At 43.1% G+C, this 26,897-nt stretch overlaps 1 protein-coding gene across 1 annotated transcript in view; it reads right to left on the reverse strand.

Annotated features, from left to right (window-relative positions):
• Positions 1-26,897, reverse strand: part of RIPOR2 (RHO family interacting cell polarization regulator 2) — a 68,239-nt gene that overhangs the window by 11,043 nt on the left and 30,299 nt on the right. The window contains exons 2-15 of the mRNA XM_008919647.3: positions 23,602-23,728; positions 22,233-22,388; positions 21,516-21,594; positions 21,292-21,315; positions 20,132-20,185; positions 17,744-17,893; positions 16,730-16,793; positions 12,632-12,675; positions 11,221-11,346; positions 9,680-9,828; positions 8,525-8,654; positions 5,842-6,531; positions 3,034-3,218; positions 1,086-1,254 (exon numbers count right to left, since the gene is read on the reverse strand). Coding sequence (XP_008917895.3) covers positions 1,086-1,254; positions 3,034-3,218; positions 5,842-6,531; positions 8,525-8,654; positions 9,680-9,828; positions 11,221-11,346; positions 12,632-12,675; positions 16,730-16,793; positions 17,744-17,893; positions 20,132-20,185; positions 21,292-21,315; positions 21,516-21,594; positions 22,233-22,388; positions 23,602-23,728 — 2,147 coding nt within the window. The remainder of the gene's footprint in view (positions 1-1,085; positions 1,255-3,033; positions 3,219-5,841; positions 6,532-8,524; positions 8,655-9,679; positions 9,829-11,220; positions 11,347-12,631; positions 12,676-16,729; positions 16,794-17,743; positions 17,894-20,131; positions 20,186-21,291; positions 21,316-21,515; positions 21,595-22,232; positions 22,389-23,601; positions 23,729-26,897) is intronic.

Consider the following 26,897-nt stretch of genomic DNA (forward strand, 5'->3'; position numbering starts at 1 on the left):
AAAGCCACAAAAGAATATTAGTCTGAATTTTGCATAACATAGGCCATGGAAGACCACAGGTTGCTCTTTTTCCAGTACATTTCAGCTCTGATTAGCTACTCAGGTGCCTTTGTTAATGTGCTTTCTCCTTGCTAATACTCCCTAGTGCTGACATCTGCATTTTCTTCAGCAGTTCTTGTAAATATTGTTCATACCAAATCTGCTCTGTGTGTGGACATAGTTCAAGCTTGACTCCCTCAGATGCATACTTACAGTGTACTCTTGCATTTAAACCAAAACCCTCCCTTTTTTTCATACTTGTGAGTCAGTAGAGTGTCCAGAACAACACTAAGAGTGCTGGAATCAGGCTTACTCTGTATTGCTTCAATGGGCCTTTGGGAAAATAAAGTGAATTATATCTAAGATGGAAGAGTGAATAACTGTAAAGCAGTGTTGCAGCATGTTTTGATTCATCAGGAAAACCCTGATGCCCTCTCTTACTGGAAGTTTAAAGTCACATTTGCTGTGCGTGGTCTCTGAAAAAAAGCTACAAAAACTCACCTCCAGTAAGTTGTGAGCATGAACTGACAAGTCTGATGTCCCAGAGGGGCTGCTACATGCTGCCCTCACCATGTCTGTTGCAGACAATCTCTCTGCCTCACATGTAGAAATTAATTTCTATTCTTGAACACTGCAGCCTCAGCTAGGACTCAGTTAAACAGTGGGGACAGGGGCTTCTGTTTTACCTCTGAAGACATGGGCTGCCTTAACTGGAAACCAACCTCACTGAAGCCAGCAGGCATTTGTAACCCAGACCATAGGATGCCTCTGTCATCTGCTGCACTGCCCCTCAGTCCTCCTGGGCAGCTTCTGCAAAGTGCCCCACAGTTCATATGTCAGATGTGCTCAAAAATGGGCCAGGATGGAAAAGACAGAGGCTCTTTTGGCTGGGGGTAGTCACCATCCTATCTAAGCATGGCACCTGTCCCAGCCCTGAGCTCCTGCTGCCTCCCCGGTGCAGTGCTGACCTTGCCAGCCTGCTTGTCCCCATGTTGCAGGCAGGGATCATTTTAAAACATATGCCCCAAATGAGGCAGGCCTGGTACCTGAATGAGCTGTGTGCAATACTGCAAGTGCTTAACTATGGTTATATCAAGGCTGTCGTTCCCTGTGGTCAGGGGCAGAGGGCTGCCGGCCACGCTGGTGCCCACACCCGTGTCCTCGGTGAGAGCTTCGCTCAGGTGGCCTCTGGCTTCTGGGTGCTCTGTCCTGTAACTGAGGAGGGAGGAAGGAGGAGGTCAGTGCAGGGTTGACTGCTGCCACAGCAGACAAACGCACACGCACGCACACACACACACACACACACACGCACAAGCACACCACGCTCACACAGGGTGATGAGCAAAGAGCACGGCAGAAGAGCTGAAAGCAGGCAGAAGCCTGGTGATTAACACCTTCATATCGCAAAGGAGCAGTGCTGCCCTGGCTGGGTGCAGGAGGGATAAACCCACCAAGGGGACAGACCCGTCCCCTGACTGGTTTGCCTTGAGTCATGTGATGCCCAAGCAAGCCTTGTTAACCTGTCCCTTGGTGGTGACAGCTTTCTCCCATCTGTTAATGAATCACCTGCCCAGTCACTGTGGATTAAGCACCATGACAATTTGTGCCACCCCAAGCACTGAGCTGCTAAGAACAGCTCTGTGCTTTCCGTGTTCTCCTGCTGCCAGATTTAAGGCTCATTGCAGAAGGAAGGAAAACCACTGCTGAAGTAAGAGGCATGATGTCTTCTTATGCTGTTTTAGACATAATGTGTACAGCTTACTTTGCCAATTGTTTCTGTAAGAGTGTAGAGTTAGTCTCACTGTGTTTTAAATCATTATTTCCAAGATTGTCTTGCTGTACAAATGGTCCTCCCCATGTTTAAATGCAAAGCCTGAGGTCAGTCCCAAGATGGCAAGTGTATTTGGCTCCAAGTTCAGAAGTTTCAACACTTGCAATCTTTACACTGAGTCACACACTTACACATCTAAAAATGGAAGTGGGAATCTGTACTGTCTGGGGATGAGCCAGAGAGGGAAAAAAGAAATTTTCATTTCTACTCTAACTGGTTAAAGCTGGATCCTTAAATCAGGACAGACTGGACTGAGCTCAGAGTGCCAGTTTAGCAAGCAACGCAATTTCCAAAATTTTTCTTCCCACCAAGTCTTATTCTGGAAAGAGAACATGAGATGAGGGGAACTGCATGGTAGTTGCTTGTTACACTCAAAATTGCTTTAAGCAAGCTGAGAGTAGTATTGCTCCCTGGTTGGAAATTGCAGGGTGTGATGGAATCACGTTCTTTTCTTTTTTCCAGCTCTAGTGCCGCTCACATGCCTGCTGGGCATCGTGTCAGCTCAAAGTATGCAAACATGCTTTTAGGATCTAATGATTGAAGCACAGCATCTTGAAGTCACACAACAACGGCAGGCCACGGCACAAACACCACAGCTTTTTTGTTCTTTTTTTTTCTTTTTTTGCTTTTTCTTTTTTCCTCAGAAAGACCAAAAGTGATGCAAGAAGGGCAGGTAACACGCAGGGCCATGAACAGGGTACCAGTCATCACTCTTACATTCCAAAGGAAACCTACATCATGCTGCTTAAATCTGGCCCTGTGTTATTGTTACTGACAAGCTTAATCCACTGCAAAGACTCATTCGGCTAGAGAGAAAAGACAAAGGGGGGGGGGGAAACCACAAAGGAATTAGTAATTACATCCAAGGAAGGCCAGGTCCAAACCTATGTCAAGGAAGAGGCTCTGCCAGTATTGATGTCAGCTTAATTTAATTTACCCTTTTCCTTTGAAGGACAAATTGCATATATTTGAACAGAGAAAGAAATGGTCCTGGAAGCTAAAGATTTTGTATGCAGCAGCCACAGGGAACCCTCTGACCTATAAACTCATCAAGGATTAGTCAGTCTTCCTTGAATAAATTGTGCACCAGGATCCCCTGTTAGTGACAAAGAGCTAGGGTATCAGTTTGGCATAAGCACAGCTGGCTGTTACTACAAACTTACCTATTCTTCTCAATCTCAGTATCTGAAAATACTGAGTCTGCACCTCCTCCACCATTACAAACCTCCACACCACCACCTTCCTCATCATCAAAGTCAGAGGTGTTCAGGAAATCAAAGCTTTCTAAAGCACTTTCAACTGTTAGACTTAAACTGGAGGACCTGCTTCGGCTTACTGCTGGCTTGCACTGCAAAGGCAGAACGAACCAATGAAAACCCCAGATATTAGCTACTACTGAAAGATAAGAAAAAAAATTATAAAGCTTAAAACTTTCATATTCTTAATTTTATTTTTAAAACTTCATTTTATTGAGTGTTTCATTTCAAGACTTCATATTCATAGCATATACAATTAAAGCCTGAGAAGTGGGAAAACCCTTCCGTTCCTCCTCCCCTCCCCATCCTACCCACTCTCTACCCCAAAGGAAAACCCTCAAAGGCAAAATTCAGTGTGTTTCATAGAAATGTGAAGTACATCTTGAATCCAAGTTTTGCAGCTTTCAGTGTTCTCCAAAAGAAGAGGTGGCAATTAATGCAATGGAAGTTGAAAGGGGAAGGTACATTCCATAATTGCTGTCCTAGCTACAGAAGCCAGTTTTTTACATATCCAATGGCACTATCTGATTTATTCCAGATGAAACTCCAACAGACCTTAGCCAGGAATTAATTTGGTCCCATATCTGCAGATTTATTAACGGAATGAGAGGACTTTTGTGGCCTTTGAAGCCAAATGGCTAATCAAAGAAAAGCCAATTAGGTATCAGATTCCTAGGTGACAGAGAAAGGCAATATTGTAATTCAGAAATTAACAGTGCTAGAGAGGGGGGAAACCATTCCACCTTGCTGCTAGGAAGAAATGCAAAGGAAACCTTGCAGTTGCTGTAGGAAATACCAAAGGCCCTGGCCCCATGTGGCAATTCATCCAGATATGTCCACAGAGTTGCTTTCAGGGTCACCCTGCAGGATCAGATGTGGCTTGAGGGGTCATCTCCATTGGTTGGTTCAATGACTTCAACATCTTTCACACGATGTGATTATTCGATCAGAAGCAGCCATGAGCCAACAATGCCATTGTATAAGCTGCATCCTCCAGTCCCAGGCAGGAGCCATGACTTTGTTTCAGCTTGTAGAAAGAAATGCATTGGCCTCTGAGTTCAGATTCAGCACTACGTGGAGCTGAAGAGGGTTGGAGCTCTATTTCCAATTCATTTGCACACAATACAAATGCAGTGATGGTCATACATTTGCACTTACAATACTTGACTCCTTAAACTGACTGTACAGTCATTAGCTGATCAAACACACCTCCCAACACATCTATGACATGGGTGGCTGCTGTATCCCACTTCCTGTGCAGCACTGATGGGTTTAGCTACCATTTCCTTTAGGGCTGGTAGTGCAGCTTCTTCAAGCAAAAGCAAACAGCAACATGTGGGCTTCTCCTTTTCTCTATATGGTCAAGAGAGATTTCTTCTGCCACAGCTCAACCTTTTTTCATGGGGAGCCCAGCACGGCTGCTGGTGATGCTGAATGTCAGTCTGCAAGCTGAACAATAGGCGGCAAACACACTTTAACAGATCTGGAAGAGGCGTCCGTCCCAAGTGTGCATGAATCCTGCCTGCATACATCCATCCTCTCTGCCCCCCATCCCATATCCATCTGTTTGTCATTTCTGATTGAAGGAGTCTAAAGAAACAGTCTCCATTGTCCCTCTGCTGTTTGGATAGTTGACCTCTTTGTATAGGCTGCAGAGCAGCCATGAAGCTAGAAAGTGATAGTAATGGTACCTTTGTCTGCTTGAACCTCCTTGGGAAATAAATAATGCATGAAACAGGGGCTGCAGGCTGTCAAAAAAAGCACTCAACTTGGGAAAGTACCATGTGGCTTTGAATATCAATGGAAATAAGGAGGTTACAGAGTTTCTTTGTAAAAAGGTAATGGAGAAGAATAAATGTTTCCTTCCTTCCTCTTCAGCCATGTTTTTTGAATGATGAGGCTTAAATAACTCTCAGGGCAAGTTGCATATGAATATGAAGCATTTGAAATGATTATTTCCCATATAATACTCTTTGCACAGTAATGCATCATGAGTTATTATTCGTGGGGGAGATATGAGTCACAGTGATCCATTGTAAACATATCAACAACACACATGCAAATCCCTTTTCTTCTGATTTTCAGCATTTTTGTCCATCTTGGTGTAATGACAGGATATCTCTCATTATAAAAATGGATGGGGGAAAAAGGAAAAGGCTTGGAAGAAGCATAGGTGATGTGGGGATGGCAAGCTTCAGTGAGACTTGTTCTTTTAAATCCCTTTGGCAATTTAGAAAATTCGGCTTCTATGGCTACAAGGCCTGATCCTCAGCTGGTACAGTTTTGCACAGCTCCGTGGAGTTCAGGGGTAATATGCTAATGTGCACCCACTGAGGCTGTGACTCATAGATTTCAAAGGCAGGTGCCTGGCTATGTTTGATCTCTAGTATGGCACAAACAATGGGTTCACAAGTGGATTCTTCAGAGAAGGGTATAATTTAATTATACCTCTGCCACAGCACCTTTTTCTCTTTCCCCCAAGTTTTGATAGAAGATCCATTGCTTGAGGATACAAGGCTATGATAAGCACATCATTGCCAACAAAAGTTTAAAAATGCAATACTGTGAAAGGATGTTCCAAGTAGGAGCAAGCCTACTGCTACTGGGGGAATTTTACTATTCTCCAAAAAGCCTACTTTGATGTTTGTGAGTCAGGGGAGGAGATTCTACTGCTCAGATTTTCTTTAGGGTAGTATTTTCTGAAAATGTACTCACTTTTAGGATGTCATCTAGATGCATCACTTCTTGGTCCAGGTCCTGAAACTCTTTATACTGCTCTTTATGTGGCTCAAGAGCTAAGAGAAGCCCTTGCAAGGCTTCTTCAATGCTTCCATCAAGATAAGATTTATATCCTTCTGATTCCCCACTAATTGATCCCTCACATGTCAGCCTCTCTGGAGTCAGGGGTGTCTCTGCTGATGTAAGCCTTTTAACCAGCTGCTTTGTGATGTTGCCTTCATAGGTATCCAGCTCCACAGGCTTGAGCTCTGAAACTTCATCCGTGTCCTGCAGGAGAGACACCGGGACACTTGTTTCTATAAAGACATGATCGCTTCCAGCATCAGAGGTTTTTTGGCAAACTTCAGGAGCTGCCCTTGGCATGGCCTTGTTCTCAGCCACTGCTACCTCTCCCTGGGATGGCAGGTCCTTTGGCTCAGCAACAGAGTCTCTGCGGGAGTCACTGCTGCTACAGTCTAGGCTTGAGCTCTTGGAGGACTCCAGAGCTTGGTGCTGGGTGGGCATCACACTGATGTCAGGGCTGGAGCTGACATGTGCAGAAGAGGACTCCGCTGAGTTGGCAGGGGGCACGGAGTCTTCATAAGGCAGGTCACCAAAAGTGAAGGAAAGAGGCCGCTTCTCGGTGGTCACTGCTCCATTTTCAAAGACATCATCTGGCAAATTCGACTAAAAAGATAACAGAGAGAAAATGTTTTTCATGCAGCATTGGAAAGAAGAAAAAAATTAAGTATGTGCCCTTGAAAGAAAAAGGCAAGCAAAAAGATTAAATAGGCATTCAAGACTTGAGAGATAGGAAAAATATTTCAAAACCAACTTCTGCTTTCATCTGGCATGGTTCCTCATTTCAGCAGGAAAACTGCTGGAAAACCTGGGCTTAGCATCTCTCTGTTAAGCAGAGAGCTCTAGGAGATAAGCCCCAGAAGAGAGACATGAATTCCACTCGCCCTACTAGATTTCCTCAGACAGCATTTCTAGTGCACTGCTCTGGTTCCTGAAGCATGGCTCTTTTTAATAGGGTCGTACTTAAGCCATCTTGTCTGCATTTTTCTATCCATTATACATTTCTGTTCTGTTTTCTGACTTCTAAAGTGGCAATCCCTAAACTGTAACAGTTTGCTCCAAAAGTTTATCTAGTGTCATGGTGTTTTAATGGTGATATTACTGTGCAATTTCTTTTCTGTTGAAAGTATGCTCTGCCTGTGGCATGGATCTCTGTAAGAATTGTTGAACCAGAGTTATACAGGAGTCACATCCAATGTGAGTTTCTTCTGAAATGAAGCAGCAAAATTGTGTGGTGGTGTATTGAGCAGGACATCGATCATTTAAGAAGCAAAACCAGCCTATACAGATTCCAGAACAATCACAGCATATATATATATATATGTTCATTTTGACTGACCTATGGGGAAAAATCATCTGCCTATCTGACCTACAGAGCTTCCTTTGTTATGTGGCTAACTCATGGAAATTCACAGCATAGATGGAAAGCAACTACTATTTTGCTGACAATTTGCTGGAAAGAACTGTAGGCATTCACATGTTGTTAAGCTGCAAAAGGTTAAAATGTCCAAAACTTGCATCTTTTTTTTCCAGTACTATTAGCAGCTTTTTTTCCCCTAAACATAATTACATTCAAAGATTTATTTCTTCTTTCCCTTAACATGGGTATGTTTTTAGCATCTGAAAGTCATGTTACTAGGCAAATATATAGCAGGTAATTTTTAAGAACGCTGTTGTCTTGTATTCCTGCCCTGCTCTCTGCCCACAGATAGTTGACTTCTGATCATTATCTCTGTAGAAACCAAGAGGAATTTGATTGAATGTGAGCTGCATGGGCTGACAGTTATGTCCTCCCCTCTAATCAGTCAGCAAAATGAGTGAGTTGCAACGGAGAGCAACACACGAAGCATGCGTGGGAATGGAGATGCCACATAGAGACTGAAAAAATCCTTCACCAAACAAAAACCAAGACTCACATATAGCTCTAGCCCTGCTTTTGGGCTTAGCCTGAGCGATGGCAGGTCACTAAAAGAGCGACTGCGACGAAGCTTGTCAAAGAAAGTGTCCTGCAGAGCATCTAAGATTGTCAACTTTGGCCTGTCTTGCAGAGGATGCAGCCATTTCTTCAACAGTTAAAGCAAAGAGGGTGTGAGGAAGGGCAAGTTAAATGAATGCTTTGTAGCAGTGTATTAAGTTACAGGCATGGGATGCAGCACTTGTAAAATTAATCTCTGTACAGATGGCCTGATTAGGCATTCAGAATTCAATTCATGCAAAATGTAGGAGTACCCTGTGAATATCTTTGGTATAGGGGCAAATTTTATCACAGGATACTTAAAAATACTTGTGCTATAATGGTTGTTTAACTACTGTTACAAAATGAAAACACATTTTATAAAGATTAATCAAGTATTATAGCAGTCAGGCAAGAAGAAGAGGTATGCAATAATTGGCCACATAGTTTCAAAGATGCTAGGATCACAGTCACCTTCTTTTAGGATTAGCAGCTAGGAATGCACTTGATTTATAAGCATTTATAAGGGTAACCTGCTGGAACCAGGGAAGAAAAGCTTAGACGTGTAAAGCAATGAAGTGTTTGCAGTGTTTGAACTGCTCTAGGGCTTCTCATTACATAAACATGAAACTGAACAGAGCTTACAAAGAATGAGTGGTCCTTGAAGGTTGGTGTTTCAGGAGTGCCTTGGCTGTACATGGACATTCTCCTCTGGAGAGCAGATGCCTTGCTCACATTTCCTGTGGATGGGGTCAAATCTTCAACATCAAAGGGGCTATGGACACACAAGCAGAAGAAAAAAAAAGGTTGTTAGGCTGAGTGAGAAGGTCTTTCAGGTCCATAGAAAGGCTTTTTGAAAAGGTGGCTTATTAGCACATCAAAACCCAGAGGTATAGCAAGTTTTTTTAACAGAACTGTTTAAAAAAAAATGTTGTTAATTAGACAGCAGTCTCAGAAGTGTGGTTCTCAGTTCTGATAAAAGCATTCACTCAGAAATCATTTGTGTGTAGTCTGATGTTATTCTTCTCACATGAAAAGTATTCTTGGATTTGAGTTGCCAAGTGTCACACATACTAATGAGAAAGGTGCTCTACTATTAATAGAACTGTTGCATTATAAAGGAAACCAGGAGCTGTTATTGCTGACTTCGTGTTTATTGCATTACAAGAAACAGCATACACGATTGTAAAAGTTAAATGCATCAACACTTCTTCAATGACATTTACCTATTTCATTAAAATGCAGTGAGAATTGGATTTGGATCCTAATGCCATCAACTCACCAATATGGGTAGAGATCACTAGGAGGTTTCCCGCCACCCTTGTGTTGTATAAAGCCCTTAGAAGCCAGCTTTTAAAGATGGGCCAACTTCTGAACTTCACTATGCTAGCATAAATCCATAAATCCAACACGGATTTTTAGACTAATATTAAAAAAGATTAATGAATATATGAACACACAGTTATGCCCCCTTTTTAATTTTGGGGAAGAAGTATAAGCTTTAGGAAATTCTGAGATCTCTTGTCACTATTTGTTTCCCATGCCTCATAATGACAGTACTTACCATGCCTAATTTAACAGCTGAAACTAGGCACAACCCCCTTTCCCACAGGTAACACAGGCAACCTGTGGCTGACCATGAACTATTTCTCATACACCAAACTTGGGCCACAATTCCTTCCCAGTCTGCCTCAGGAGGGAGCAAAATGGAGAGAACAGCACCCATGAATGGACATTTTCTCTTTGGTTGAGGTTTTACAGCTGATTGATTGACCGATTGGTTGATTAAGTTCTACTTACTACCAGGTGATTTCAAGGTTCAGCTTTACTGTGCCAAGGTCATTGATGTCTACTGCAACCACCTGAGGCCGAGCTGCAAAGAGGTCTTTTGTCTCACAGGTTACACTTCCCACAAGGATATGAGTAGCAAGTCCTTTAACTTCTGTGACCTGTAAGAGACAAAACCAGGACATGTAATACCATACATGGCATTGGAATCCTTAATCACAAGGCAATAGTTTTGATTTTCTGGCCTGGACTCCTTGCTAAAAGGCTTCTAAGATATGATTTTGTCTGTTGCATGACTTAAGGGAAAAGTTGGGGTTTGGTTTTTTTTCTCTTAATAAATTCATAGTTGAATATGATCATGATTCTATAGTTTTCTTTATGTTTCTTTATGGGTGTCAGAAGAGGACAACCATACTGGCTCAGACTAAGGGGCTATCCAATCTTGTATTTGATCTCTTGCAGTAACCATAAGCAGAGCCTGAGGGAAGAATGAGAACAAGGAGAGCATATAGTCTCTCAGAAGCTGACAATTTTCCTGACTGGGAATCTCCTGATATGATTTGCCCTCTTAATAATTCCCAAGGGAGCTCTCTTCCCGGTATTCATCTCTTGTAACTCTGAAGTCATGTAATTGTTTACAACAATGCTGGCCTTTTGTGAAGACTTCCACAGATTCAGTGGTGAGGAGCTACATCCATATATGTTGTTATAGTAAGAGTACAGTGCTATTCATAATTAAAGATACACTTGCCTAAAAATTCAGAGCAACAGTTACATATGCAGCTCCTACACAAACCAGCTTTTGGCTGTTTGCTTTAAAGTCAGTTCTTGAACCTTTTATGTGAAAGTGTTTGGAGAGAATCCAAAAAGGGGAGAGAATATACACATTAACCTTAATAATACTGGGACTCTTGTGCACTATCAGAACAGGTTCTCTCCTAACTTTCCACCCGTGTTGTTAAACTGGGGAGAGTGACTCACCTTGTGTCACAACTTGCCTTTCTATGAAAACCTACAGTCTCACACATTTGGAATTATTTTGTTGGGGGTTTTGTAATCATGTGCATTTTTTTCATAAAGTCTTTGCAGTGTCTAAGTAGGCCATTTCCCATAAGACTTTCAAGGCACTCCTCTGTTTAAGCTGCCTAACCAGGGTCACCTGGAATAGTTTTTAGCAGCAATTTCTAGACAGGGGTCAGAGAATGGGTATCTCTAGGTTAGAGGCTTGTTGGAAGGAAAGCATATGGACTTTCAGCTAGGAGAAAAGTGTGTTGGGAGGCCAGAGGTAACGAAGGGATGGAGCAGTGGCAGAACTGCTCCCAAACTCCAGTTTGGGAGGAGAATCTCTACCACGACGCTGACAAACTGATTTGACTTGTATCGAAACTGAACAATACTGTAGCACTTTACTTTAGTAGCTGTGTCAGAAACACTAATGATGGCTCATTTCTAAAGAGTTAAATGATCTGCTTCTTTGTTTTTGCTGAAGGTGCATGAAAAGACAGGTTCTTGACTGCTGCCTTGCTTGCAGGCAAAGAAGTCAGCATACATACCTTAATGGAGATCAGTCCGACAATGAGAGGGAGGAAAACCATTTCTTCTCCATCCCAGCTTTGCTTGCCATTCACTTCTATTTTCCCTTTCAGTTTCCATCGCTGGCGACCGTAACGCATGAAAATCTAAAACAGAAAAATTCTCTTATTTTCTTGAGAAATCTGCTCTCACAAAGCACTAATATCACAAACAAAACTGGGGAAAGAGGGTCTGAAAAAGGTTGGAAGAGTTAGTGGCGTAGGTGCTGCTGTTCTGCTTCCTGTTGAGTCAGAGGAAAAAGTCTGTCTCTCAGTTCTCCTAGTTGCTCCCTTTGGTAGTGTACCCCTCACTCAAGCTTTCCCCTTCATGTAACTAGATGACTCATAACAAAGCTGCAAGACATTTAACTCTATTTATAGGGAAAGTGGCAGGGGAAGGGAGATTTGTGAGGGCAGGATGAAAGCTCCCATGGTCTTTCCTAATATCTACAACTGGCTGGATCACCTGTCTTCCCAGGCAGGAGAGAAGGTAGATGAGCTTTTGGCCATTTCCCATCAGATGCCTCCCCACCTGCAATTTTTTGGCTGGCTGGTGATGGAAATGAATGATACCCACAGTGCAGTAACATAAGAGCAGCAAGCCACTTTGGGCTGAAGGGCTGGTTCGGAGAGACCTGCTCCAACTAACCAGCCCCACAGAGGAAGCACATGCTATTGCAGGTGTAAGAGCAGCAGGAGACATTCATCACAGGGAACAAGAGTGGCAACAAATGAATCTATGATCAAGACAGCTGGGAAGTACTGGTTTGGGGGATCCATTATTCAAGACACTGTAAATTTCTTCAGAGCTAGTTCTGTTCTGGACAGAGTGGGAGGCTTTTATTTTAATCCATCTCTAACTAAGCTGCTCCTGATGTTCTCTACTGAAACATTGCAGTGACCGCAGATCGTGACACAGCCTTACAGCAGGTAACATCTGGGTCTCAGGAAATGGTTATTCAACGTCTTTCTGCTACTCTGCTTTATGATGAAGTAGAGCCTAAGCATCCACTAAAGGATGCTTACAAGAATGTTTTCAGTTTTTTCTACATGCATGAGATGGGGCTTAGGCTTTCTTCCTGGGGAATTAGAAATGTTTGTCAGAAATATGATTTTTAAAAGTTAAAAAAAAAAAAAAAGCTTGTATTTCTTTGAATAGCCATCGCCCAGTGCTCTGAATATAATTTCCAGGTCTTCAGACAGATGCCCTGACAAAAACAGGCATACAGAGAACTGCAAGGTTTTTTCAGAGCACATACATGAAAAATAACAGCTGTTAGTTGGTGTGCTGATGTGAAAAGGTTTTATTCATCACAATGTAAAAAGCAGCATAAATCTGCCTTCCTTTTGATTCTTTTGCTATTAAGTACATGATAAACCAAAGCAGACATACCTCGTATTGATCTCCTGGGCAGAGCCGAGCGAAGCCAGCCAGACCTGAGAAGGAAAGAGAGGGAGAGGCTGTGGGAGGGCCGGGGCTGCCAAGCACAGCTGTACCCAGGAATGGGGTGCAGTGGAGTGCCCAGGGCCACCACTGCCATACTTGGACAGAAGAGAGGAACTGCCCCCTGCAGCCCCCAGCTGTTGCTTATATCCTCTCTCTTAGTGCTGCCTTCACACCCTCCAAACCAGGACAGCCTCTCCATCCTAATTTTCTATTTTCTTTTTTATTTAGTATAAAATTCATTGGACTGTGGTTTCTTGTGTATGGAAGATTTATACTTGCCAGCTTTTTTTCCTTCAAGAGCTCAGTTTCCTTTTATATAGTAATTATAGAAAAAGAACAGATTCCTGATGTCATGTACCTTCAGAAACTCAGCTCAAAGCTCTTACTATCATGAGTGTAGGCGAGCTGTGGATCACCATGTAGTGCTTGCTGCTTAACACTAATCCGACCAAGTTACACACTTCAACACAGATTCCTTTTTTAGTGCATCTTCATAGAGACACAGCAAGTGAGAGGGGCTCCTCCTGCTTGGCATTTCCATAACATTATCATTCTCATAACAGCTTTCAATAGTAAGTGCATCACATATCATGACTGACATCTGTAATATGAGATTTATCCCATTTTTCTGCATAGGGGGACAAAGAGCACAGCAAAGCACTTGTGATATATGTTTGCTTTTGGTATTTTGGGGTGGTTTTTTAATGTAGGACATGATGATTCTCTTTCTATATTGGCACCATGCATATGAAATGAAAGTTTTCTGAGGGACCACGCTGAAATCCTAGGGAAGTTACCATCCCTCTCCTGGCCTGCTGACCTGCTCTTCTGCGGGATTTAACTGGTTGTTTTTCTCAGAGAAGGAACCTCTCCTTTCTCACAAATCCCCTCAGTAGGTAGCTATTGCACTTGTTTTGATATAAAAATTTACCCAGCTTTGCCTGGGTGAACCTGAACTATGCTCTAGTGTTGCAGTGCCCAAAGAAACCACCTTGAGGACACGTACAAAGCCTGTGGTAGAGAAAGGAATGAAAACAAAGCTGCTGGGGCTTTTGGGCTGCATTTATCCTAAAATGCCCTGAGTGAACATACATGGGTGTGTTAAAATCAAGGCAAGTACGAGGAACCCTAGTGTTGTCTTTACTTTTTGATGAATTAGTCCTGCTAGTTGAACTGCAGAAGCAACTAGATCCCTGCATTCAGTCACGGACTGTCCCTGTGATCTGCTTATCCACCTCTTCCATTTCTTTGACCAGAAAACAGTTTTCTTTGCTCATCTTACTGTGTAGCAGAGCAGAGAGGCCCCCACATGGAGCTCATATTACCAATTCCTTCCTAATTTATTTACTGTTTATAAATAATTTAAGATTACTAGCACTCCACTACTGCTTCTCTCTCCCTAGGCATGCTTTTATAAGTGAATTTGATCTCTGCTGGGACCCATCTCCAAAAGTATCTGAGGAAAATAAAAGGTCCTTTCTTTGCCCAGTGGATGGGGTGGGAGGGTGAGGAAACAGCTTAAAACTCCTTATGGATGTTCTCTGAAGTCGAGGTCTTGAAAAATGACTGGCCCAACCAGGCTGGCCAAATACTTTCAGCCTGATGAAGAGGGGGCTTAGTGCTGACTTGACAACAGGGGATAAGTACTTTCACAGATAACAGCTTTTTGGTGACTAAATGGCTTATGGGGAGTAAACAAATATTAGGAACCAATGGCCCTATCATACACTTTCAAATATCATACCTTTGTAAAAGCACTGGGCTTGAAAATGCAGACAGAACGGGAGATAGCTCCCCAGTGTGTCAGCATAAGTAATTAGGGGACAGGGCCAGTATGTGGCTGTGAAAAGTTGACAGGGCCACCTGCCGTTCATGCAGCAAGTACAGGTCTGCTGGTGTGCAGGATGCTGGACTCATGGACTGGGGTTGCTGGTGCTGGGCTCCCTGTTACAGAGCCCTCCATGTGTCAGGCCAGCATACTGCTCTTCCTGTGTGAAACAGGACGGGCATTCCACCTTCTGCTGTCCTGGCACTTCAAACAGGTATAGGGGCACTTCTTACATGTACAGGGGTGCTTTCCTGTACATCACAACAGGACACCTGATTCCATACAGGAATTTCCACATTGGGTTTCCCTGTTTAATTTCAATAACCTACTAATCCTGAGCAGTAATCCAAGCCTGCTGGCAAGTTTATTATCTTAATTTTGAAAAATGATTAGGTTTTTTTTTTCTTTGAATATCAGTCATAAAAACACAGTGCAGCTCCCCTGTTTCCTGACAGCACTGTGTAGGTTGGCTTGCTTTCAGTGTAAGTGACAGAGGGCACAAAATAAAAATAACTTTCACTGGAATGGCTAGGAACAGATAAGCTTTGGGGAGAGGAATGCTTTGATTTTAAATTAGATCCTAAAGTTAGCTGGATATGCTGCAGTATAACTTAAGGGGGAAACTTGCTGTGTGATCTGCAGGGTTTTGTGCGAGAGCTTTTGTGAGCCTTAACAATAGGAATGGGTCGATTGTCCTACTGAATTCCTATTCCTAGGGAAAACTATCTAGATGGAAATCTTAGATGCCCTAATTAGAGAATACTTAATGATATGCCATTTCTCTTTGCTGTTTTCTAATTTGGGCTTCTTTATGCTGTGCAAACTGTGTTCAGAAGCAGCTGCTGTTTGTGGTTTGTGCTCTGCTCCCCCACATGAGTGCAGTACCTGCCTTCTAGAGAGCCCTTGAGTTTTGCTGGAGGACTTGGGCATACAAAAAAGAAGGGGCCCAGCCATTTATGACACTGTGGCACTTTCTGCAACATGTCCTGCTATCAGGAACTGTGCATTGCATTTATAGAAAATAAAGAAATGCTCCAAGGGACCTGACCTGATGCAATTCCCTTTATACATTCCATGACATTGTGTTTCCTTCAGCCCATGCTGTGGTTCTGCTTTGGGTTTCTTTACAGAAATATCTGGCTCAGTTTTTGCGTGTCCATCTTGTAACTTTACATCTATGTGTCTTTGACTGCCTTTTCAGCACTGAAGAGTGGGGGCTTTAAAACCTGAGGGATGGAGCTAGGAGAAACTCCAACAGCTGCTGCATTTGTCTTCTCTAACATAAGAGCACAGAGTAGCTATTTTAACTTAATCTAAGATTAATCTTAATCTTATGCAGTGCAACCATGGGACACAACTGTGACAGGGTAGGCAGAATCAAAACCCTGTATGACATTTGTGAGCTCTAAAAGCTCCACCAGCAGTACTGTGGATGTTTTAAATGGTAAGATTTCAAGTGAAGAATTAAGAGTTCATGAATATTTAGATGCTGGTTTTGTTTTACAGAACTATTTTCATGCCAGTGATTGAAGATCCAAAAAAGATATCTCCCCACAATTTCTTCTTTAAGACATTGAGTCTTAAAGGGATAACAGCATTAGCAATACCCGATGATCCACTGAGGCTTCAGGTAGAACTGATTCCATTGTATTCAAACCCATAAAATCTCCTGTCATAAAGACAAGGAATAAAATGGAAAGGTAAATGCCACCATTGAGTTACCCAGGTAAACTACCCCCAGCTTTTTGGGTTTTTTACATTTGGTTGAAAATAATATTAGTCGCAATTAGCAAAAGTAAAGGACTTAGAAACAGCTGATTTCAAATTAAGAAAGTATTCTGAACTTCAGCTCCATGGAATTTCATGGAATTTCCCAGTCATCTTCTTAAAGGATTACTGAAATAGAGGCAAAAAGTACATCAGCCTTCGAAACTGAATTGCTTTGGCTGTTGGGAGGAGTGGGAGGCAATTAGCCTAGAAAACAAGCAGCAGCATATCAGAAAGTCTCTTTGTAAGCTTTGGTGTTCCTGTTTCTGTGATCCTTTTCAGTGAACAAGGGCATAAGTTGGGGGTTTGAAGTCTCAGCAATGGATGTGTGCAGGGGAAACCTCACCTGTCATAAATACATGTCACACAGCATGTGTTGATACTCTCACAAATATGCAGCAACTGCTACTGCTTATGGGGAAAGAAGGGGAAGTTGAAAAGGCGTTTACCTTTCATCTTGATGCAAAATTCGCCCAATAGATTTTCCAGCTCTGCTTCTATGGTACACATGTTCTGTGTTGGATAGGAGAACAGTGAGGTCAGACAAACTCTCTTTGGGCCTTTTTTTTTTTCCTTTTTTAAGGTCTATTTGGAAGGATAGATTCTGTTATACAAATGAAAGATATTCTACAATAAAATCAATCTCAGAGCTATCTTTGCTGTTTAGCTAGGTCTGACCCTAAAAATGGCAGCTGAGCTATGCTTGCTTGCACTGACACTGAATACAATCCCGTGCTCTTCTGCTGCTGCATACTAATCCTCCTGTTGGCAGAGGGAAGCTGTGGCCCTTGGAGCATAACCTGGTCATTGTCCTGGCCCTCTCCAGCTAGGACAAGTGCCAGCAGCAGCTCCATGCCAAACTGGCTCCCAGCACGATTTAATCTCTCAAGAAATATGGACTACATTAAGAAAAAAGACTATGGGAGACGGGTATCGGACCCTTTCCAGTTTTTCCTTCAGATTTTGGAAGGTTGTCACAGCGTGACAGCATTGACAGCGTGGGATGTTTGCAACACTATTAGACTGTTGTCCTGTTGTTAATCTCCCGCCTGTTTAATAAAATAAATCTTGATCACAGCAAGTAAAACAGGTAGGATGCAGCACATGTCTGTATACACATGGGTTTCAGTCCATCCCTAAATCTGCGGGTGGGAAGGAGCTAGTTGGAGTGTAAGTGGGTTTGGTGCAGATTTACGCTTTTGTTCTTGTGCTGCAGTTCCCGGGTATAACCCAGCACTCGTAGAGCATAAACTGTTATTTCAAGCAACTCTTCAGGCCCGTGTAACCTGTCTTTGTAAGTCATCAGGTATTCACCTGAAGACAAACGAATAGTAATTATTCTTCTTCACTTGCTTTGCTTTTAATTCTTCTACGTGGATGAAACTCTCCCTGAAATCAGTGACAAAGTTCCCATGGCTTTCAAACACTGTGAGAGTAAAAAGAATAAACTGATGAGGATGTACCTCTGTGTACTCCTTGTAGCTCCTGTTGATTTCTGTTAAACTCTCTCGAGCTGCTTTGCTGGCAGGAGACATCGCAAAGGCTTGCTTCATTTTGCTGGCACCATCACAGAGACGCTTTTGGATACAATAGGCTTCATAAAGCTCATCCACCTAGCGGGAACAAGGAAAGTGCATTAAAAAAAAAAAAAGAAGCATAAAACCCAGCAAAATAAAGCCAATGCAATGAAGTAATTTGCATTAAAAGGAAACTCAGCCAAACCGTTAGATCCAATGGAGGGGCTGAGGAAATGAAGGTGTAATACTGTTTCAGTCTATGTGAAAGAAACACAAGATAAAAATAACTTCCCCTGCAAAATCTCAATACAGCAACAGTAGATGTTGCCAGCAATTCACCTGCTTGCCCTGCATGCCTTTAAGTATTGCTACTCCCCATCTCCCACTCCGGTAGAGTACAATTGTGCTTCCTGTACAATTGTACGGGACAGCAGGCGTGCAAGCAAGCTTCTCAAATATCAGGGTGAGGAGAAGGACAGGAATGGAAGAAGCTGTCTCTTTTTTCTGCTTCCAATGTCCCTGCTAAAACAAGATGATATTTTTTACCCAAAATAACCTTTTTCCCTTGTTATCTCTGACATCAAGAGATCACCCTGCGTCCCGTGATGCTTCTGTTCAGTAGTGGATTTTCATATCAGCATTTCTCCCTGTGAAATCCAGCACCTTGGCTTCATCAGTCTATGACTTTGTGTTGCTGCATTAGAGATGGACCTGATGTGACAATCCAGACATGTTCCAAATCCCATTTTCCAAGCCTGCTTAACCACTAACAAAAGTGCTGTTGCTGATTTGTTTGGAACAGGACTTGTCTTCCTGATGGCTTCAAAGCCTTAGGTTGATTTTTACAAGGCAATCTTGGATACCCAGTAGCTGAAGCCTCTGACTTGAGGGCACCCTAACCAAAACAGGGAATGCTTTGCAAAGTGAAAGAGTTCAGCAGAAGGTAATGGAGGCACACATAGTATTTTGCCATTTTGAAGTTATAAAAAGTTCTGCAGTCATACCCACTCTTATTTCTCTTGCAAGTCAGCAAGCTAAAAACAGCTACTATAAATAGCTATCACTTGGTATTTACTTCCGCCATCAGAGTGGAGCATTAGCCTGGGATTGATATCCTGCTCCCACCCATGTGAGCATGGCTAGGACAGGCTCATCTGCTCTCCAAATATGTGGGATCTGCTGCTGTGCATCCCATTCTCCTCACTTTCCTTCCTCTACAGAGCAGCAGCAGGTAGAAGGCAGAAGGCATTTCTGTGGCCTTGAAAACATACTGCTAAAAGAGATCGTCTCTATCATTAGAAAGAAAGACATTTCTTCATCTGCCCAAGCCTATAAGCTTTAATACCACACAGCTCGGTTCCTTTTGTCTCTGTTGCTGTGGGTTACAGAAAGTGAACTAATGTACTCAGCAAGCTTGAGTAATACTGACCAGTATTACCTCTTGTGTGTGGAGCTTTTCAGTCTTATTATAAGCTGAGAAACCATTAGCTCTGAGCAGGGGCTGGAGTGGGAAGGACTTGAATGGAAATGTTCTTCAAGTACTAATTTTTGCCATTCATGTTGCCAGCAAGAGAGTAGGTGGCTTGGGGAACAAAATTTTAGTCTATCACCTTATGATTTATATTTTTATTTTCGGCTCCAAGAGTAAGAGAAGACTGAAGTGAAAAGGTTTGGATAGGTTGTCATAATTGGAGCACTTCAAGCTGTGCAAACGCTTTTCAAATGACTCTCAAAAGATATTTCATCTGTCAAAAATAATTCATTCCTTTGTCAGGCTCAGAAAAGTAACTAATTGCTAGCAGATATGTTTATAATAAGAGAATACATGCCATGGATTTTGTCCAGCTTTAAAACGTATTAGTGTAAATCATGAGTACCTCTACCGAATATTCTCACCGATATATTCAAATGGACGTGGACCCCAAACCATGCAGCAAAAGCATTAGCAGTGAATCCAGGAATAAATCCAAACTAGCTGCTGTGTGTGCTAGAGATAACTGCTGAATTAAATTACTTTCAGATGCAACTCTCTTTCTACCTATATGCATGCAGTGAGATAGATTTTTCCCAGCAAGTCTCCAACCCTGTGTTCTCTCTGTAGCTAAAAGCATGCAGGAGTGTCTCGGGGCATGGCTGGACCTTGGGGTTTACAAACCATGTGGAAACCCTTTCTTTGGCTCCAACCACCAGCCTATCATGGAAAAAATACCAAATCTGGGAGAGGTTTTGTCAAGACAGCCTCCTCAGTGCAGAGGGGTAGCAGGAGGCCAAGGGTTTGTTTTCCTAATAACATAGGAACAGATGCAGAAGCAAGATGATAGGAGAGCTCATTACCTTGCTAATGTGGAACTCCAGCCTTCTCATGTATCTTTCGACTGCTTTGATTTGCTGAAAGAAAGAAAAAGGCTGATGGTGAGGCACATTTAAATAAATCAGTAAGACACTGACAGGCTAGATCTGCTAGTCCCCATGGATCTGAGAAACTCCTCCTTAAAACACACCAGACCACGAGTCTGAATCAGTTGTCCCACCTTACTAGTGTTAAGCTGCTGCAGACAATGGAGCTCCCTGACTTCTATACCTAACATATATTTTTAAACAAAAAAGAGTTTTAGTTTGGTGGGATTTCTCTAGGTTTTTCTAATTATTAAAAAAAAAAAAGAAAATTTAAAAAATCAGAGCTTTTTTTTTAGCCTAAAAAATAACATTTTCAATACTCTGAAAACCTGTATTAAAATTGATCAGGTTCTGCATTTCAAAATCCATTCTCATCCTTAGCAAACTGGTTTTGACCGTAAACCCAAGTTTGGCATTTTGACTGAAAAAAAAAAAAAAAAAAAGTCAGACTTGTTAAGGAAATATTTTTGAAAGTTTTCCTTTTCTCTCACCCAAATTTTCCTGCAGGGAAAAAATATTTTTGAAAATTTTCCTTTTCTCTCACCCAAATTTTCCTACAGGGAAAAAATATTTTCAATTTTTCCCTCCTCAGAAATGACAGAAGCAGGAACAAACTGGGGTCTGACCCAGCTCCCAAGGCCCCACAGTGTGCCCTTGCCAGCCCCCATCCACCTGGAGCTGGCTGGGCAAGGTTGCACAAGGCAATGGATTTAAAGTCTATCAGATGACAGAAATAGGAGGTCTTACTCCTCCACTTCCTTCCTTCCCTGGCTAGGATCTGCCTCTTTCCCTGTGCCCATTTCAGAGCCAGTTTGACCCAGCAGTCCTCAGAAAAAAGGTCGATGGGGTACATTTGATGCCGGGTTAGTGAGCACAGCTGGCTGGTGGAGATACTGGGCAATATCAGAGCCCCTGGGAAGAGAAGGGGAGTAGGGCTTCTTCCTTTGAAAGTGCAAATAACCAGGTAACTTCTCCCTCAACAGTGTTGGTTGGCATGGCTGGTAGATCTGCCTGAGAGAGGTTTCCCATGCCAGCTATGTACACTGTATGGTTCCTAATGTTTCCTTGCAAAACGAGTGTCAAAGGGAGTAACATACCTTATCTAAATCATACAGGACTCCCTGCAACAGAAAACACGAAACTGTTATTAATTTTGCAACATCACAAAAAAGTAATGTTTGCCAGTCAATAGAAATTACAAACAACCATGGCTAGAAGAGAACCAGTACAAATTCCCTATATCCCACTCCCATCCCCTGGCTGCTCCAGCACCTCAAGAAGGTCACTGTGCATCTACACGATGACAAAGCATGACACGTACCAGGCGTGAGTTTCTTTTCATGTCTTTTAACTGAGTAGTCAACTTATCCAGCTCTGTCTGGTGAACTTCCAGATACTCACTGCAAACACAAACCAGAGAAAGAGGTATGAGCTCTGCAGCACATACCAAGCTGGCTGATGACCATCCTAAAAGAAAATCTTCCCAACAAATGGTTTTCCTCACTGGATGTGTTTACAGACAAAAACTCATTTACATTGATCTGTCTTAAAAGCAGCTCCCTGCTGCCTTTTTGGGAATAAACAGGAGCCACTTATTTAACTGTGTATAAGAGCTTGGTGTTTTCTTTACACTGAACAACCAGTTTCAAGTAAGTTAATCTGTTGCTTAGTTTATGGGCTGGTGCCTTCCAGTCACTGCCCTTGTATCTGGCTAATAAAAGCCCTGTTATCTGGGATGTTATCCCAAAGGTGATATAAGCCTTTGATAGGATGCTAGGAAATTCAGAGGGCAAAAAAAATCTAATGTTGAAATCACAGACTTTGGGAGCTTTACATGAAATGTGAATGGAAATGGGATTCTGCCTCCTGTATTCCTGCTTCCCATACAAATATTTCAGATCCTAAGTGTTACAATCCAGGCTTCAAGAGGTGTATGTTCCTCTCCCATGAGGAAGGATTCCTGTTCTTGTGATATGCTTCTCCAGACTCTAAAATGCCACAGAAAGCTTCAATCAACAAGCAGGGTAAAGGTTCTTACTCCAGGCCACTCTTCAAGGCTTGGTAGACCTCTTCCATCCTTTTAGGCTGGGGCTCTTTGGGTGTGGTGCTGTTCTTATGGCCCAAATTATGCATTTTCTTCACCTTTGCTTGGGGCTTCTTGAGCGCAGAGGAATTTTCAATAAAGGAATTACACCTGCAAAATGAACATCAAAGAGGAAGAAATCCCTATAAATCATAGAAATTTCAAAGTAGCATAGCTTGAAGAAATCTTCTGATATTATATCTGCCAGCAGAAAGGAATCTGCTTCTGTGTCTGCCAGTTAAAGGACTGCATTTGTTTACTCTTTAAGAGCCTGAGTAGCCTGGGACATGCGCTGTCAGCCTTTAATGTGCCCATTGCCTTTCCAAGACACAAATGCTCATCTGGAAATGCCAGGCTGAGTCTGAGGCTCATCAGATATTTCTCTGTCTTATACCGTGCCTGTCCTAACTCACATTGCTTAGCCAAAGCCATGAGAGGGCTGAGCTACAACCAGCTGCTAAAAAGAAAGGGGAGCCCAGATAATCTCAGGTGTAAAGCCTGTGGACTCCTAAGAAAGACTGGAACTTGGTTAAGAGCGCTTCTGGAAGATAGTATCAGACCACTCATCTTCAGTATGGACCACAGGTAGCTCTGTATGGCAAAGGAAGGACACTTGTGTGGCATGTAGGTGCCTCTTTGGTGACTTTACTAGGGGGTAGGTCAGCATTTAACAACCATGACTACTTGGGCCCTCAATGGGAGGCAACCCTTTGCCCGCCACTCCTCCTCAGTTACTAAGTGGTGGTCTGGCACTGGGAGACTACACAAGTTAAAATTAATTGTAAAGCAGCCTCTGAGGGCATCAGGGATTGAATGACTTGGTAGGTGCCTGACTCAAAGCCATAAGTCCTGTCTAACTAAAGGGTGATGCATGTAAAGGCTCCACAGCCAAGCTGAGGGAAACACCATTGTTTTGAATTCATAGCAACGCAGCAAGGAGAAAACCATCTTTTAGGTAGCAGTGGTCTTAAACTGGGGGCAGTGGGAAATGTTTCATGTTTCTGCACATTTCATATGTTGAAAAGATCACTGCCTAAGTTAGTTAAGTTAAATTGATTCTCTAAAATTCTCTCACAGCTCTGAGGCATGTGAGGAAGCCCTGCATTAATGGTGGAGAGGCAAACAGGCGCTTGGTAGTTCAGGCAGAGGGTTATAGCTTAGTTATACAAACAATATATAGAGACATTTAAGCTTAGGACACTTTATTTGGCAAGTCAGAGAGAAAGAAGTCCTCTCTCACCTCTTTTCCACCTTCAGCCCCTAAACCCCAGGGTTCCCTTAGGGCCTGATTTTGAAATTCCCCTTAGAGAAAAAGAGCACTTGCCTGGACCGTCTTTCCTGAAGCCCACTGAAGCCAGCAAAGGACTGGCTTCTAATAATCCCATTAGGACCTCCTGGGGAGAATGAATGTGATCCTATTGACATGATTTCAGGGAGCCTGGAAGATATTCCTGAAAAACAACAGAAAGCATGTCAGTAACAATGGAAAGTAAGAGATAGGCAGTGAGCATGGGATAGCCTGGTGTCCATCGGTGAAGGTGAGGGGTAACTGAACCCCACGAGGTTCTGCGAGGAGCCAGGGCATGAATCTTTTTGAATCGCCAAATCATCCCTGTAGCTCAAAAACAAATTGGTCCTATTTTAATTCTGACTTACAGCACAGCATCTACTGAAAATGTGCCAGAGACACAAAGAGGGTCTGGACGTGGCACTAGAAACAACTTCAGCGTGATAACCCCTTGATTTCTGCCATGCCTGGCATGCTTCACCCCCAGCCCCAGCATCTCCATTTGCTACATCAGGGTGTCCTGGAAGTCATTTTGGGAGCATGCAGCGCTCTTAGGGGGCACTCATCATCACTGCAAAGTGTGATAATGTATAGTAATAAAAAAAAACAGGGTTCATTCAGCATGAATCAAATCCTGCAGCTACTTTTGATCCTTGCTTGTCTTCCCCATGGCTGTTCCCACTTGGCTGCTGAGAAGGAAGATGCAGTGGCTGTATGCACAGCCATGATGTGCTGTGATGAGAGAGGGATGCTCTCCACTGGGAAGAGAGATGAGTAAATAAGCTCCAGGCACTGTATGCTCTGCATTTCATGTGTCCAGTGGAGCCTCATCAGAGAGGAAGCCCTGCGTGTGTGCTCATTTCCAATGCCCAGCTTACAATCTGCACCAAAGCAAGGTGATTTCAATCCACCCACAAATAAATAGCAAAGTGCTATGGCTCACAGCAGCTCCATCACCTACCACAAGGGGAAGGGGGATGCCTCCCTCTTCCTTTCCTCCTTAATGCACTGTTTTCTTTGTCTCTGCCCTCAGCAGACAATTAAGTTGATTTTTCTGCTGACTTGTTTTTGTGCTTCTCTGGCAAGAGGAATGGCCTCACCGATCAGTGTGAGGAGTACCATGGCCAGCAGAGGCTAGGCACCAGGGTAGGGAACAGAAGGGGAAGGGAGATGGTGGGGAAGAGGACACTGGTCAGCAGGTGCTGCCAGACACTGGCTCCCCCATCCCACATGACCCATCTTCTCACCGTCTCCATCCTTCCTGGGATGTCAGCACGGCTGCTGACGCCATTATGCAGTGAAATGGACTGAAAAACTAGGCCAGCTTAAAAATAACCTGACAGAAAATGAAAAAGGGGGCTTTTTATAGTTTTTTTCAATCTATTTTAAAAGCTGGACCCAGCCTGCCCCATGGCCCCAGTTCATTTCACTCCAACAGCTGGTGCCGAAGCAGTAGAGTGTGGCGGGGGTTACACAGAGCTGATGTTCTGTGAAACTGTGACCTACAGGGCTGACGAGGTGACAGTGAGTCGAAACCACCCTCTCATCCCCACAGAGGAGTGTCCAAAAAAGAAGCCACTTGTGAAGGCCACAAATTTGCAATGTAAGCCTTCACAACGGAACATATTTATTAAAGATAAGCACCAGAGCTACGTGGTGCTTGCATGGCAAACACTCACTGCAGAAAGCAAATACATGGGAAAACATTGTGCACAGATGAGTTACATTTAATATGCAGTGTTGAGCTGGGCAAATACTCTTTGAGGTGGTAATATGTGCCATGGAGAGCTACTGCTTCTCTGTGGAGGAGACTGCATTGCCTTTGTCAGGAATATTTCTGCAAGAGCTCTGTCAGGAACACTTCTTCAGTTTCAGCATTGCCAGTGCTACTGCTATTGAGATGTTTTCTCTATTGCACAACCAAACTAGCACATATCTTTCTGTTTCAGAAGTGAGGGCTGCCACCCCGGACAGCCTCAGAGATATCACCTGGGTGTGCAGTCAAGGGCAGTTTTCTCCTCCACTATGGTCAGCAGATAACAGTACTCCACCATTCGTGTCACCGGCCTAGCCTGGATACAGCCCATCCAGCTCAGGGCTCAGTTTAACCACAGCAGAGATAAACCCTGGGACAGAGAAGTCCCTCTCAGGCAGACCAGGACCACAAGCACATGTACTGGGCAGAAATCCACATGCAGGAGAGACCGGGGAGAGAGTGGGAGCCAGAGAAGCTCAGGAGCAGCTGCTCCTCAGAAGTTCAGAAGAAACCACAGTGAGGACGTGCTTTGGCTAACTCACACAGGGATAAACATGCTGCAGCCACAGCTGGAGATACTTGTGTCTGGTCAATGAGAACCCACATCTGGCCCTACACTCAGCCCTAGCTCTGTAAGGTTCTCAGCACACCTCTGCAGGACTGAGCTCTGCTCAGGCTTGCTGATATCTGGCACAGCACTTGCCCGAAAGCATTTTTCAGCTTCCAGGGTCAAACCTCATGTCCCTGTAGGTGGCACAGGGTCTCCCTGTGCCAGCTCATGCCTAACAGCTCGAACTCCACTGAGAACTAGCTCCTGAGAGACACAACAGAAATAACATGATCACAGTCCTCTGAGGGTCTGTGCAGCAATTTCCCTTTGGTTTTGCAAATAACCTTAAGATAGTCAGGCTGCAATCTGTACATTCCCACTTACACACAAGGATTTGCATTAAAAGTCAGGTCCAGAGAACCAAGGAGCAGAAAATCCCTTGCAAGTGTTCAGCACTTGCATGGCTTGACAGGATGATTAACACACACACCCCCTGACAGCATCTGGAGACCTATGAGGGTAGAAGCTAAACAACACTGACAGTCAGAGGAGATTTAACTGCATGAACATCATCCATTCCTTAACAAATAAGAGGAATAAAACAAAACTTGAAGTTGGGTGTTAATCATGACTGCATTAACTATAAAACATAATTACTTTAGATTCAAAACTGTTGTCAAAATTCTAACATCTTGTGCAGGATGAGTCTCTTCTGTATTAAAGTGAACAGAAGATGAATGTATTTCACTCTGAACAAAATCTTAGTGTCCATGTGTGACTGTGTGCATACACAACTGAACTGTTTCAGTTTTCCTTTGGGAAAACTTAAAAAATAAATAATTTTTGAAAAGGAATGCGCTTATTTATTTTCTTTATTTTGCTCAAGCACTCAAATGGCTTTGCAAGGCTTTAGTAGCTAAGACTTTCCTCAAAATACCAGAAAGAAATGTTCAAGAAGTGCAATTCAAATGCAAATTAAAGACCTGCCTGGAGCTACTTTTGCTTTGCTTTTGCATAAAATGGTCA

Source organism: Manacus vitellinus, unplaced genomic scaffold (assembly GCF_001715985.3).
Source record: "Manacus vitellinus isolate BGI_N305 unplaced genomic scaffold, ASM171598v3 scaffold_17_pilon, whole genome shotgun sequence".
Lineage (NCBI taxonomy): Eukaryota > Metazoa > Chordata > Aves > Passeriformes > Pipridae > Manacus > Manacus vitellinus.